Genomic DNA, 12834 nt, shown 5'->3' on the forward strand with positions numbered 1-12834 from the left:
AGAGTGGCTGAATAGGGGGTGTACTCACCCCAAGAAAGGGACCCATTGGTCCCTGACCTTACCCTACCTGTACCACCCCTAAATTTAGTATTTAGGGGCACCCTGAACCTTCCTTCCTCAGATCCCGATTTTGAAACAAGAAGAAGAACAAGAAGAAACAAGACCTGCCGTGCAGCTCCTAACAAGAGGACGACACCAACTGACTTGGCCCCAGCCCTACAGGCCTGTCGACCCTCGAACCTGCTCCTGCTAAACCCCGGCGTCTCCTGTGGTCAGCAACCTCGAAAACCCCGGAGGACCAGACTGCCTTGCTCATCTAAAGACTGGGACTCCCATGAGCAGTGGTTCTGCTCAAACAGCAACAACCCCTGGTGTCAGCCAGGAACCGCGAATACAGCGCACACTGCACCCGCTGAGCCCGGCCTGTGTGAACAGAGACCACAAGGACTTCCCCCGGCAACTGTGACCACATATCCAGCAGCCAAGGACCTTCCTCGACGCTCCTGACGACACCTGCAGCCTAACAACCAGGGACCCCTTCAACTGCGACCAGCTGAGGGTAAGATTTCGCTACACCAAAAATCACCCCGGCACCTGGCACCCCGCGCCCCCTGTGGCCAACGCCTGGGTGGCTACCTACCCTACAGCTTCCCAACTTCCCTCTCGAAGTGGTGGTCGCACCTTTAGAATCTTCACCCCGTAGTTTGCAGCCTTTATTCGTCTTGCAGCTTTCCCACTGAAATACATTGGGCGCCCGAAGGCCCAAAAGCACCCTGCACCCAGCAGCGCGAGTGCCACTGGGAATGCAGCACCTATCCTACTCTACTTCCGCACGTGCCCTGTGTAAGTGACCAGGAGCTCAGCTCCCACAGCCACGTGGCCTGCCTGCTAACAGCCACCAAAGGCCTATAGGCTAACATTGGGCCTACTCACTCTGCACCAGGCTGCCAGTGTACTGCTGAGGGTGTAATGACTGTACCTACCTGACCCTGTGAGACCCCTCGAGTCTACCCTAGAATCTTAACTCTGCCAGCCGAGTACTTACCTAAAGACCGATAACTTGATTTTCTCCATAGGGTAACACTGACTGGGGTTCACTCAGAATTTCTTCTAATTGTCGAGTTTTGCAACTTAAAAATATTCACTAAAAATCATCCGATCAACGAAAACGAAATTACTCACCTGTTATCAGGAGAGATCCCAGTGTTGGATCTTGGTGCCCAGCACTGACCCTACAAAGTAAATATAACTGTGACTTACTGTTAACTTGATTTTCCTCCGTAGGATTACATTGCTTGGTTTTGAACAGAATTTCTTCGAAGTGTAGACTTTCAAAACATACAATAAAAATCGCCTGTGTAACAAAAACGATTTCTTTCAACTATTTACAGGAATTGCACCAGGGCTGAATCCAGGATCCAGCCCGAGTAAGAAAAACATTTGTAAAGTGATTTTATTGCGTTTACTTAAAACCTCCCATTGAGCTCAATGTTATTTTGTGTTTAACTTGTGTTGCATATTGCAACAACTGTATAGATTGCATTTAAAAGTATATTGCTATTTGAAAGTATTCAATTGCAACATCTCATTCTGAGAAAGTATTATGGTACCTACTTGTGGTTCTAAAATAAACAACAATATATTTTTATATACAAAACAATTGGCTTAGAGTTCAGTTCTTGAGTGTGTGTGAGACCATTTGCTGACAACAAATGCTTTACACTGTCCTCTGATACTGCCTTACTGCTTGACCAAGCTACCACTTTAGAGAGTAAGGTTATATCTAACTTTAACCTCTGCCATACCTCTAGGGACTGTGGACTCTGTGCACACTGAACCTTACTTTGGTGCAGCACATACAGAGCCACCGTCTTACAGGGAACTACTGATAGTTCCAATAGAGTTGTGAACCAGGGGTGTCGGGCCCATGTGGGAGCAAATAGGATAAGTGTCAGGGAGTGCTGTTTGAGTTTCTGAGCCACTAATGCAATGAGTGGGAGAGGTGGAAAAGCTTAAGCAAATATTCCTGACCAATTCATCCATAGGGCATTACCTTTGCACAATGGGTGTGAATGTCTGGACGCGAAGTTTGGGCATTTGGCGTTTAGGTGGCTGGCGAACAGATCTATCTCTGGGAAGCCCAGCATTTGGAAGAACGGGAGGAGAACTTGAGGGTGAACTTCCCATTTGTGTATCTGCTTTCGTTGACGACTGAGCAGATCCGCAACTTGATTGTGTACTCCTGGACGATGTTCTGCAAGGAGATGGATCTTTTAAGGTTTGGCCCATCACCAGATGCTCTGTGCTAACTGTGACAGCTGAAGTGTCCTTCCCCTGTTTTTGTATGTAGTACATGGCCATCATGTTGTTTGTGCGAACCAGGACAGCTTTGCCTACTAGATGAAGTTGTAAGGCTTTCAATGCTAGAGAAATTGCTATCAGTTCTACATGGTTAATGTGGAGTTGTTTTTGTTGCAAAGTCCACATGCCCTGAATAGTATCTTTTCCCATATGTGCTCCCCAAACAGTGAGGGATACGTCTACTGTTATCACTATCTGTGGAACGGACCGAGAAATGGCCGTCCCTTGGAAAGGTTTTGTAAGTTGCACCACTGCAGAGAGCGATGAGTACGGCTATCTATCAACACCAGATCTGATAACGGTCCTTGAGCCTTGTTCCACTGATGTGCTAAGCATTCCTGTAGGAGACGCATTTGAAGTCTTGCATATGGAACAATTAGCCATCACTCTGATTAGTTGCATGAACACTCTGGCTGGTAATGAATGTTGAGGTTGAAACTGTGAAATTAGAGTTTGCCTGTTTTTAATCCTGACTGGGGTGGGGTACGCTAGAGCTTTGCGAGTGTCTATTGTGGCTCCTAGATACACTTGGGTGTTGGATGGTTGGAGGTGAGACTTGGTGTGGTTTACGGTGAATCCCAAGTTGTGAAGCAGTTGAATTGTCTTTTTTTAATGCAGATTTATATCGGGCAAACTCGACCCAAAGGTATTGGAGCGCTTTACATGAGCACCGGTTACATTACACAAGAACACATTCAGGCACTGGGAGATGAAGTGATTTGCCCAGAATCACAGGATGTGAACGCGACCCCGCGGCTCGAACCTTGGTTTCCAGCACCAAAGTCAGCAATCTAGCCGGCGGACCACATCCTATGCTGCTTTGTGATTTGGCTTTTATCAGCCAGTCATCTAGGTAAGGGAAGACATGAACGTGCTATCTTCTTAGAGGCGCTGCGACTACTGCGAGGCACTTGGTGAAAACTCTGGGTGCCTTAGTTACTCCGAATGGAAGGACTTTGAATTGATAATGTTGTCCGTCCACCACAAACCTGAGATATTATCTGTGGGCAGGAGGAATGGGAATAGGTGTCCTTTAGGTCTACATTGAATAGAAAGTTGCCTTGCTGAAATAGTGGAAGCACCTGTTGGAGTGTGACCATGTGAAAGTGGTCCAAAGCCGTCAATTTTGGAAATTAAGAAATTCAGGGAGTATGCCTCGGTCCCTTGATGTATTATAGTAACAGGGTCTATAGCGTGTTTTTGTAAGAGAGATAGAACCTCTTGCTAAAAAAAAAAGTGAGATGTTCTGGTGACATTGCAAGTGCTCTTAGAGATGTGGTGGAGTGCTTATCAGCTCCAGGCAGTAACCATATTGGATAATTTGTAGTACCCCCTTGCCTGAGGTGATTGAATTCCAGACAGGTAAGAATTGGGAGAGAAGTCCCCGACAAGAGTGGGATGATCAGGGGGTAGCGGAGGGAAGTGCGTGTGGAATTATCTCTTCCTCTGTTACTGTTCCCTCTACAACCTCCTCTAGAATGTCCTTTGAGCGAGAAGGATTGATTGTAAAAGTAAAAGTATGAGGCATGGTCACTGGACATAGTTTTTGAGCCACCCCTGTAAAATGAGCAGCGAAAGGAACGTCTACTGCCAGGTAACTGTAAAGCCCCCATGGACTTTGCAACCTCAGTGTCCTTCCTCATCTTTTCCAGCATGGTATCAACAGCTGGGCCGAAAAGATGCTCTTTATCAAATGGCTGGTTGAGTATGGAGGTTTGCACCTCCGGCTTAAATCCAGAGATCCTGAGTCAAGCGTGCCTGCGTAACAGTATACTTGTGTTAATTGCACAAGATGCTGTGTCTGCTGCGTCTAGTGCACATTTAATAGAGGTGTTAGTAATAAGTTTACCTTCCTGAATAAGGTTGTTTGCTTTAGATTTGTATTGGTCAGGCAAGTGTTGTATGAGTTCTTCTGGCTCATTGTAATGAGCCCTGTCATAACGGGCTAGCAGCGCCTGGGCATTAGCAATGCGCCAGTTGTTTGCTGCCTGAAAAGCTATTCCTTTGCAGGAGGTATCGAGAAGCTTGGACTACTTGTCAGAAGGAGGGGTGTCTCCAGTGGCTTGGGAGTTAGCTCTCTTGCGAGCCTTGGAGACTACAAGAGTCTAAGGGTAGCTGTCCTTTAATATAAATAAGATCTGTAGGAGCGGATTTGTATTTTTTATCTACTCTAGGAGTGATAATTCTAGCCCTTGCAGGATCCTTAAAGACCTTGTCTGTATGTTTTATCATACCTTTCAGCTTTGGCAAGGTATGAGCCATTCTTTGTGAGGAAGAGTGTGTCTCGAAAAGGAAATCCTCTTCTAAACGCTCCTTGTGAAGTTTTACTCCATGATAATGAGCAGCCCTGTTAAGGAGCTCAAGATAACCAATGTTGTCATCAGTTGGGGAAGGTCTAGAGGGATACAAATCAGGGTCATTATCTGTATTTGGGTCAGTGTGGTAATCATACCAAGCGCCAGTGTCCTCATCCCGGTCCCCTTCATCCTTTGGGTCAGGTGCAATAGGCCTAAGTGGTGAGTTGATAGGTGTAATGAGCAAGTAAGGATTAGGAGGAGGAGAAGGAGGTGGGATTGTAAGGAGGAGAAGGGTAAGTGCCCATATTCTTTTTAGGAGGGGCATGATGGGGCTCTGTCAAGTCAGCTTTCCGTTTCTTTGAAATGGTTCTTGAATATGTCCTGTTTTAGGATTTATAACCAATTTTCTTCTGTTTTGGTTCGAAAATTGTCTTACTTATTTTATTTATTTATTTAAAGAGTTTTATATAGCGCTAGCTAGACCAGAAGGTACCAGAGCGCTTTACATGAGAATCAACAATGTAACAGAACAAATTCAACAATTACACAATACATCAAAAAATAGGCAATTTAAATAGGAGGGGAGAGAAAGGAGAGAGAAGTAATGGAGGGGGCAGGGGAGGTGAGAGAGGGAGGATAAGGGAAGAGACAATAAGGAGAGACGAAAAGAAGTCTGTCTAAAAACCGACTGGGTAGGTGATGACCAAGGAGGGAATCCACGGCCCATCTCGCCTATAGCTAAACCAAGTAGCTCCATAGGGTATCAGACAAAATAGTTCAGTCTCAATACATTGAGAGAGGAGAGAAGGAGAGATATAAATATAGGGCGGATGTGGGAGGAGAGGACAGGAGAGACGAAGGGAAGTGCAACAATGTGGTTCAACAGTATAACAGAAAAAGATCACCAATTACACATTACATCAGACAATCAGCAATACATTAGGAGAGGAGAGAAAGGAGAGAGAAACGTAGTGGGGGGGTAGGGGAAGTGAGGAAAGGGAAGAGACAATAAGGAGAGACGCAAAGAAGTCTGTCTAAAGGCCGACTGGGTAGGTGATAACCAAGGAGGAAGTCCACGGCCCATCTCCCCTATAGCTAAACCAGTTAGCTCCATCGGGCATCATACAAAATAGTTCAGTCTCAATACATTGGGAGAGAAGAGAAGGAGAGAAAACCAGAGGGAGGAGGCGGGAGGAGACGTCAGGAGAGACGAAGGGAAGTGGAACAATGTGGTTCAACAATATAACAGAACAAGATCGACAATTACACATTACCTCAAACAATCAGCAATACATTAGGAGAGGAGAGAGAGGAGAGAAAGGAGAGAGAAAAGTAGTGGGGGTAGGGGAGGTGAGAAAGTGAGGATAACGTAGAGACGAAAGGAAGTCTGTCTAAAGACCGACTGGGTAGGTGACGACCAAGGCCCATCTCCCCTATAGCTAAACCAGGTAGCTCCATCGGGCATCAGACAAAATAGTTCGGTCACAGGTGTCGAGGGGAAGAGATTCACTGAGAAATAGGGTGGGGACAAGTGGCAGGGGCAGTTGAAGGCAGAGGACAGAAGCTGGGAAGAGAGAGGGGGAAGATAAGGTCAGGAAAGATGCTGGAGCGTTTGCTCGAAAGTCTGGCTAGGTAGATGATAGTCAAAGGAGGGAGCCCAAAGTTAATCTCCCCTATGGTTCGCGAGGTAGTTCCTCGCGAATGTGGGGCTCTGTTTGCATTGGTTGCTGAGGCAGAAGGTGTAGATCTGGTTGGGCTGCTAGTTATCACCCTTCCGGGCCGGTCTGCGGCCCTGCTGGGGGTGCTGGTGGTGGTGGTAGAAGGTGGTGGTGGTGTGGCACAGTTGCCCGTCGCCCACCAGCAGCACATTGCCAGCCGCAGGCGCGTCTAGATCTTGGAGAGCGAGTTCGGTGGGGATGAGGGTGCGCAGGGCAGTGAAGGCCGTCTTGACACTGTTAGTGCGGTTACACTCCCGCATGTTGGCCGTGTGGCGCTGGCACGGCTCTAGGTGCAGCCGGTGGGTTGCGTGTGGGTTCATCAGCCCTGGTAGTTGTGTGGGAATGTGTGGCGGGCCGGCAGGGGGGCAAGCAGGTAGCAGACATATGGCAGCAGTATGTGGGAGCTATGGACGCAGAAGGCACAGAGCGCCTAAATGAGGTCCTCACCGCAGGAACCGCAAGAAGAACAGGTGCCTCCGATGTTGAATCCAGAAAAGTCCGCCATGCGGGCAGCGTCGGTCGCCATTTTAGAGTCCGGCACCGGTGGGGACTGCAGCAGAGATGCGGCGCTTGGTGCAGATCAAACCCTCAAAAGCGCTTCTTGTCTGTTTGGCAGTCGGGCGAGGTGGGCGATCTCAGGCAGCAAGTCCACCCCCAGCTGTCTCAGCGGGAGCCAGCAGTAATGCTGCTGGTCCGATGTCGTGCCGCCATGTTGGGCAGTGTGTCCAGTGTATTCCAGGCATCGTTGCCATTTCGGGTGTCCCCCCGCGGGTTTCGCTTGCCGCTCGGGCATCGGAAATGTGTTGTCGGTACCGACCTGAAGCCGAAGACGAAGGAGGGACCGAAGCCTTTGTCTTTAGTGGAATGGGCACATGGTGATCTGTAGTCACGGTACGCTGTCCCGCAGTAATTTATTCCTCTTCCTCCATGTCTGAGTCGGCTTCGGACATGGAGACCTGCTCTTCTTCCTCTGGCTCCGAAGCTGGAGGTTGGGTCTGGAATGGAGTCGCTCTGGTGCTGCATTTCGTGGCGCCGAGCCAGACGATCACAAAGTGTCTTTTTCGATCGGAAGGATCGACAAGCGTGGCAGTCCTTTTAGACGTGTTCCGGGGACAAGCAAAGGTTACAAACTTCGTGCCAGTTGGTGCGTGGAAATTTAGCACGACACCCGGGACATAGTATAAATGGAGTCCGTTCCATCGGCTGCTACCGAGGCCGGCACGGGAAGGCCCGACGGTCTGCCTAGAGTTTCCAATGGAAAGCTTTTAGACGTAAGACTATGGTCGTACAATGCTGAGCCGCAATCGATAACAATACCGTCGAGAGTAGTGGATTGCGCGTCCGTCAAAGGGGTCCGAAAACGGTACTGAACCAGAGCGCAGCAATACACATCCAAACCGGAAGGTGGAAAACAACAATCTATGGATGGAGTCGATACCCATGCACACTATCACCGAAGGGAGGAGTCAACTACCTCGAAACTACAAGACTTCTTCAAACAAAAACAAGTGCAAATATCTGGGCCCAACACCAAATGGCGATCTAAGCAAAAGCATATGATCTACAGTTCATATGCCTCGAACATAAACATTTAAAGGTTCCTCTTTTGTTTCTTTGTGCTATTTTGAGTTTGTTATTCAATAACGAAAGAGGGTTTGGTGTTCCACTGTGTCCTACAACCAATCTTGTGGAACAGATCAATATCAGATACATTTCCTGTGCAATACTGCTCAGCAGGCTTTGTATGGGTCGCAGTCCAATTGGATATCTAATTCATATTGATACATTTACTGAGTCCAGGGGGCTAGGAATCCTACCCCTGTGTGAGAGGGTTCCCAGAGTACGCATCAAGTGGGAACTTAAGCCAGTAACCATTGTGAGTGTCCTAGCTACCAGAAAATCACAATCATGACTGGTAGTTCTACAAATTCAGGGATATTGGCTTTTAAGTAACTTTAAGACTCAATAGTGGGTGGTTGCTTATTGTTATATTTGTCTCATTCATCAAATATTACAACAAGCTAGTTCCTAAGCTTCTTGTAAGACTCCAGAGATTTTGCAATGTATGACTAACCACACACTGGCAAGTGGACCCCTAGTTACCACTGACTTAAATACCAGAACTTAGGTAACAACAGCATGAATGCCACTGGGGAGGTGTCCTTGCTATGGGCTGTAAGGCTTTGGGACAAAATAATTTTTGCATGGCGCCTTGTATTTCTGCTAGTCTAACAAGACACTTAGCAACTTCAGACACTGAGCTGTCAAGAGTGTAACTCAAGGTTGGACTAAGGCTAGATTTGAGGGCAGAATTCCCACATCAGATTATTTCTCTGCACTCCCACACAGTCCAACCCTGAATCTTGGCAGAAGATAATTCCGAAGGGAAAAATGACTAAAGACGAGGGAGTATTCCTACAAAAATTGGGCATAGACCTAAGTAAGAGAAAATATAACACCTGGAGCCTAGAAGCAAACGGAACATTTGAATTTTGATTTTGGAACGCAGAGTGCTAGCACCTTCTGTTTTCAGTGTGCAACTTATTTTTCATTAGACTTTCCTTTCAATACCAGGAAGCTCTGAAAGGGCACCGATTTTACGGAGCATTATTTACTTGTGAGACTAAGTGAATTTCTAAGCCCTACTAACTTCTACATTTAGCTTTCACAGCTCAACCTGCTACTTTAGGAGACAGTCAAGTGCACTGAGGAGAAACCTGGTTACCAAGTTGAAGTGCTATAAGAGTGGTAGCCCTTGGACACCAGTCCAAGTGTCAGTGCCTGTACAAGGTACTGGCCCAGTAACCACTGACTGCCACAAGACTAAAAGTAGCCTTCAAATACATACATACACATACATTATTGCTTATAGTCAGTTTATAATTTTACTTAAGGGCCAACTTCTATATTCTGTAAAAAAAAATGACTATAGCAAGGGTAAACAAAAGTGAAAGCACAAGTGAAAATGGGGAAATGCTGCAACCCTGGAATTTTAAAAGCCACTGTGGCTCTATTAAACATTTTAAGAAAGGCAACAAAAAAGGGAAATGGTTTGGCTGGATCCATAAGACCCCATCACCACTGTTACTAATGTGATCTTCAACATGGATGTAAGGTTTCATAGGATTGGAAATTGGATAAGTACGTTGGTCTGAAAGTTAAGTCATTACAAGGAGTATCTCCCAAGGGTGAAAAATCTGCCTGAACAATGTAACCTGCCTTTTACAAGGGCTAATACAGCAATTACCAAGTAACAAAAGTCTGAAATTGAGAACGACAGACTTAAACAGTGTCATGCCCATAACATTGTGAGCTACAAATAACAAGCTTCAACATCAGGGTTACTGATGCACTAGAATGTCACTATATAGTTCTAAATTAAAGACACTTTGTTGCTTATGATCGGCTTTGTATATAAAACACACAGGAAGCCTAGGAGTTAACACCCACCAGCATGCAACCGTGAAAAAACAGTACTACCAGGGAAGTATACGCAAATATATCTTTTACACATTTTGCAGAGGCTCACCTTTTTGTTCCTTTGAAAGCTGCTCAGCTTGGTCCCAAATTTCAGTGGCAAAGAGGAAGTTTGATGTGACCTGAACATAGCTGGCTGCCATCTGGTGAATTCTATATGGAATAGTTACAGAAGAACTGGCCCCCGAGGGGTTGGTGGGCACAGAGGAGTAATTTCCGGTATTGCCTGGTGATAGCTTTGGCGAGACCGGGGAAGGCATACTGACAGGCTTACTGTTCAAGAGAAAAAAAATAATAAATGTGAGACATGCAAAACTAGAAGTATTTGTTTTTAAATAGCAAAAAACCTCTATACTTAACAAATCATTAGCAAAATAATAGTATTTCTTGTTTTGAGGGTCTTTCACGGAAGAGGTGTGGTGCAGCAGCCAGGGTGACTGACTCCGGAACCCGGGGCTCACAGTTCGAGCCCCGGTGGCAGATCAGCCTAGCACCATATGACTCTGGGCAATAGCTCGCCTAATCTTCCAGACAACCCCCAGCGCCTTGACACCCTCGGGTAATTGTTCACGCTTTAAAAAATAATGGACATTTTCACAATTTCAGCAATACTGAGCGCAACAATAAGCCATATAAATCTGTATGCAATATGAGAATTTTCTTTTTCTTTTTTTTACAAACAAAACTGTCGAGCAAGCTTCAACCTTCGTTATTGGTCAACCACTGTTGTGTAACAAAAACATCCACCTTGCGTTAGCAACATGAAAGATCTTGTTAACAGTGTACCAATAATACAATTACTTGAGACAGGTTTTTACCTGTTATCAATTTAGAGAGCTGGGACAATAATTGCTTGGGCAGTGTACTGCATTTTGCAATTGCAATGTGGTGAAAAATTCCTTTAATCTTTTGCAGAGATTCAATTAACACTTAGTTCAAACAAGTGACAGGCAGCAAGAATGATGGATCGCACATTTCATTCCCTTCATCAGTAACACGGTTTTAGCTCAATAGCAGTGTCATAGGCGGCTTAAGATGAATTGACAGGTCGCCCAGTCCAGTGTATCAACTGGCATTATCGCCCATATCCTATGGTCCTTTATTTTTTTTTCCAATATGTATTTTTATAACAGGGAGACTACAGCGAAAACAAATAAAAAATAAAAGATTCATAACATTTATCAATTCGAAGGATGAAGCATAGAAATGCACTAAGCATTTTTGTACATACTTTAGTAATTTAGTAACAATTGAAAAAAAGATTCCCATAGCTCAGTACATTTTTTTGCTGACACCCATCTTAGCCAAAATTCTTCACATTGCTTGCATCGGTTTTTTTTCATGACCATTCTGAAAAGTACCTAAATATGTTTAGCACTTTTGCAGTATAAAATAGCTGCAATGTAGATCAGCTTAGTACAACACTTCGATTAGTCAAACATGAACAAGTTACTTACCTTCTGTAAGAGACATATGTAGTTATAAATTCCTTACCTTAGAATCACCCCAGGCGACAGACTGGATCCAACGAAATAAATTTTTTCTTAGCAGTATGCCTGCGTGTCAGTAGGGGGCGTCGGTCGACTCCGCGTCAGTTTTCGGCGTCATGGTCGCCGGGATGACGTTGTGGTGTTTACTTGGACACCACCACTGTGCGCGGACGTCAGTCTGACACGACTTTCCACGGCAGAAGCGCAGAGCTAAGCAAGACACTGACCACTCCTGCACAAACTGGGACCCTGGAAGGGAATCCCTATCCCTAGAAGTCAGTTCGCAGAACGGGGAGGATGGATGGGGCAGTAAGGGACCAATAACTTCATACGTCTCTTACAAATACATCTTTACCGAAGGTAAGTAACTTGTTCACATGAAACACTGTAGTTATGGATTCCTTACCTTAGAATAGATACCCCAGCAATGCCAACCCCAGAGGTGGGTCTGCAAACCAAGTTCACACCAGGAAGACCTGGAGAACAGATCAGCCGAAAAAACAGCCTCTCCGGACTTGGCTGTGCAGGCAGTAAGGCTTGGTGAACGTATGCAAGGATGCCCACGTGGCTGCTTGACAGATGTCAAGGGAACTCCGCGTCCCAAAGCAGTAGTGGCTGCGGAGTCGCACTGGAAGTTCTTTTTTAGCTAAAGAATAACAAATATTGATACACAGGACAACCCATCAAGAGATGGTACTTTTTTGCACTGCCCAACTGTTCTTAGCGCCCACATAACCCACGAAGAGTTGATCGTCCACCCAGAAGTCTTTTGTGCGGTCAAGGTAGAAAGACAGCGCACACTTTGGGTCCACACTGTGGAGTCTCTCCTCCTCTTTGGAAGGGTGCGGAGGCGGGAAGAAGGTGGGCAATGTGAGGGTCTGACCTATGTGGAAGGAAGTAACCACTTTGGGCAGAAAAGAGGGCCTAGTACGGAGGACTACTTTGTCCGGATGGACAGCAAGAAAGGGAGGTTTAGAAGATAAAGCCTAAAGTTCACTCACCCTGCGAGCAGAGGTGATGGCAAGCAAGAAAGCGGTCTTTAAAGTGAGGAGACAAATATGTAGAGGCTCAAAGGGCGGACCTTTAAGATAAATGAGCACAAGGCTCAAGTCCGACTGGGGCATTACAAAAGAAAAAGGAGGAAAGATGAGTAATGCCTTCAGAAATCTGTTAATAGGGGACTGGAAAAGAGAAAGCTCATCAGAAAAGCGAAGAAAGGCCGAAAGATAGCCCATAAGAGTGCCCAGAGCAGAGCCCTGCTGGGCCAAGGAAAGAATGAAGAGGAGAACCTCTGAAAGAGGGGCAGAGAGGGAATCCACAGCCTTTGCTGTGCACCATGCCACAAATTTGTTCCATCTAGAGGCGTATACCGTTTTGGTGGAGGGACGCCTTGCTGCCAAGATGACGTTACAGGCTTTGGGAGGAAGGTCGAAAGTTGTCAACTGTCGCTGCTCAACCTCCAGGCAAGGAGGTGGAGGCTGGACAGGTTTG

General features: G+C 46.1%; 1 protein-coding gene across 1 annotated transcript in view; it reads right to left on the reverse strand.

Annotated features, from left to right (window-relative positions):
• The window catches only part of AFF4 (ALF transcription elongation factor 4), a 798699-nt gene that overhangs the window by 20906 nt on the left and 764959 nt on the right, over positions 1 to 12834 (reverse strand). Inside the window, exon 22 of the mRNA XM_086931629.1 lies at positions 9906 to 10126. Coding sequence (XP_086787755.1) covers positions 9906 to 10126 — 221 coding nt within the window. The remainder of the gene's footprint in view (positions 1 to 9905; positions 10127 to 12834) is intronic.

The sequence above is a fragment of the Lissotriton vulgaris genome, chromosome 7 (genome assembly GCF_964263255.1).
Source record: "Lissotriton vulgaris chromosome 7, aLisVul1.2, whole genome shotgun sequence".
Lineage (NCBI taxonomy): Eukaryota > Metazoa > Chordata > Amphibia > Caudata > Salamandridae > Lissotriton > Lissotriton vulgaris.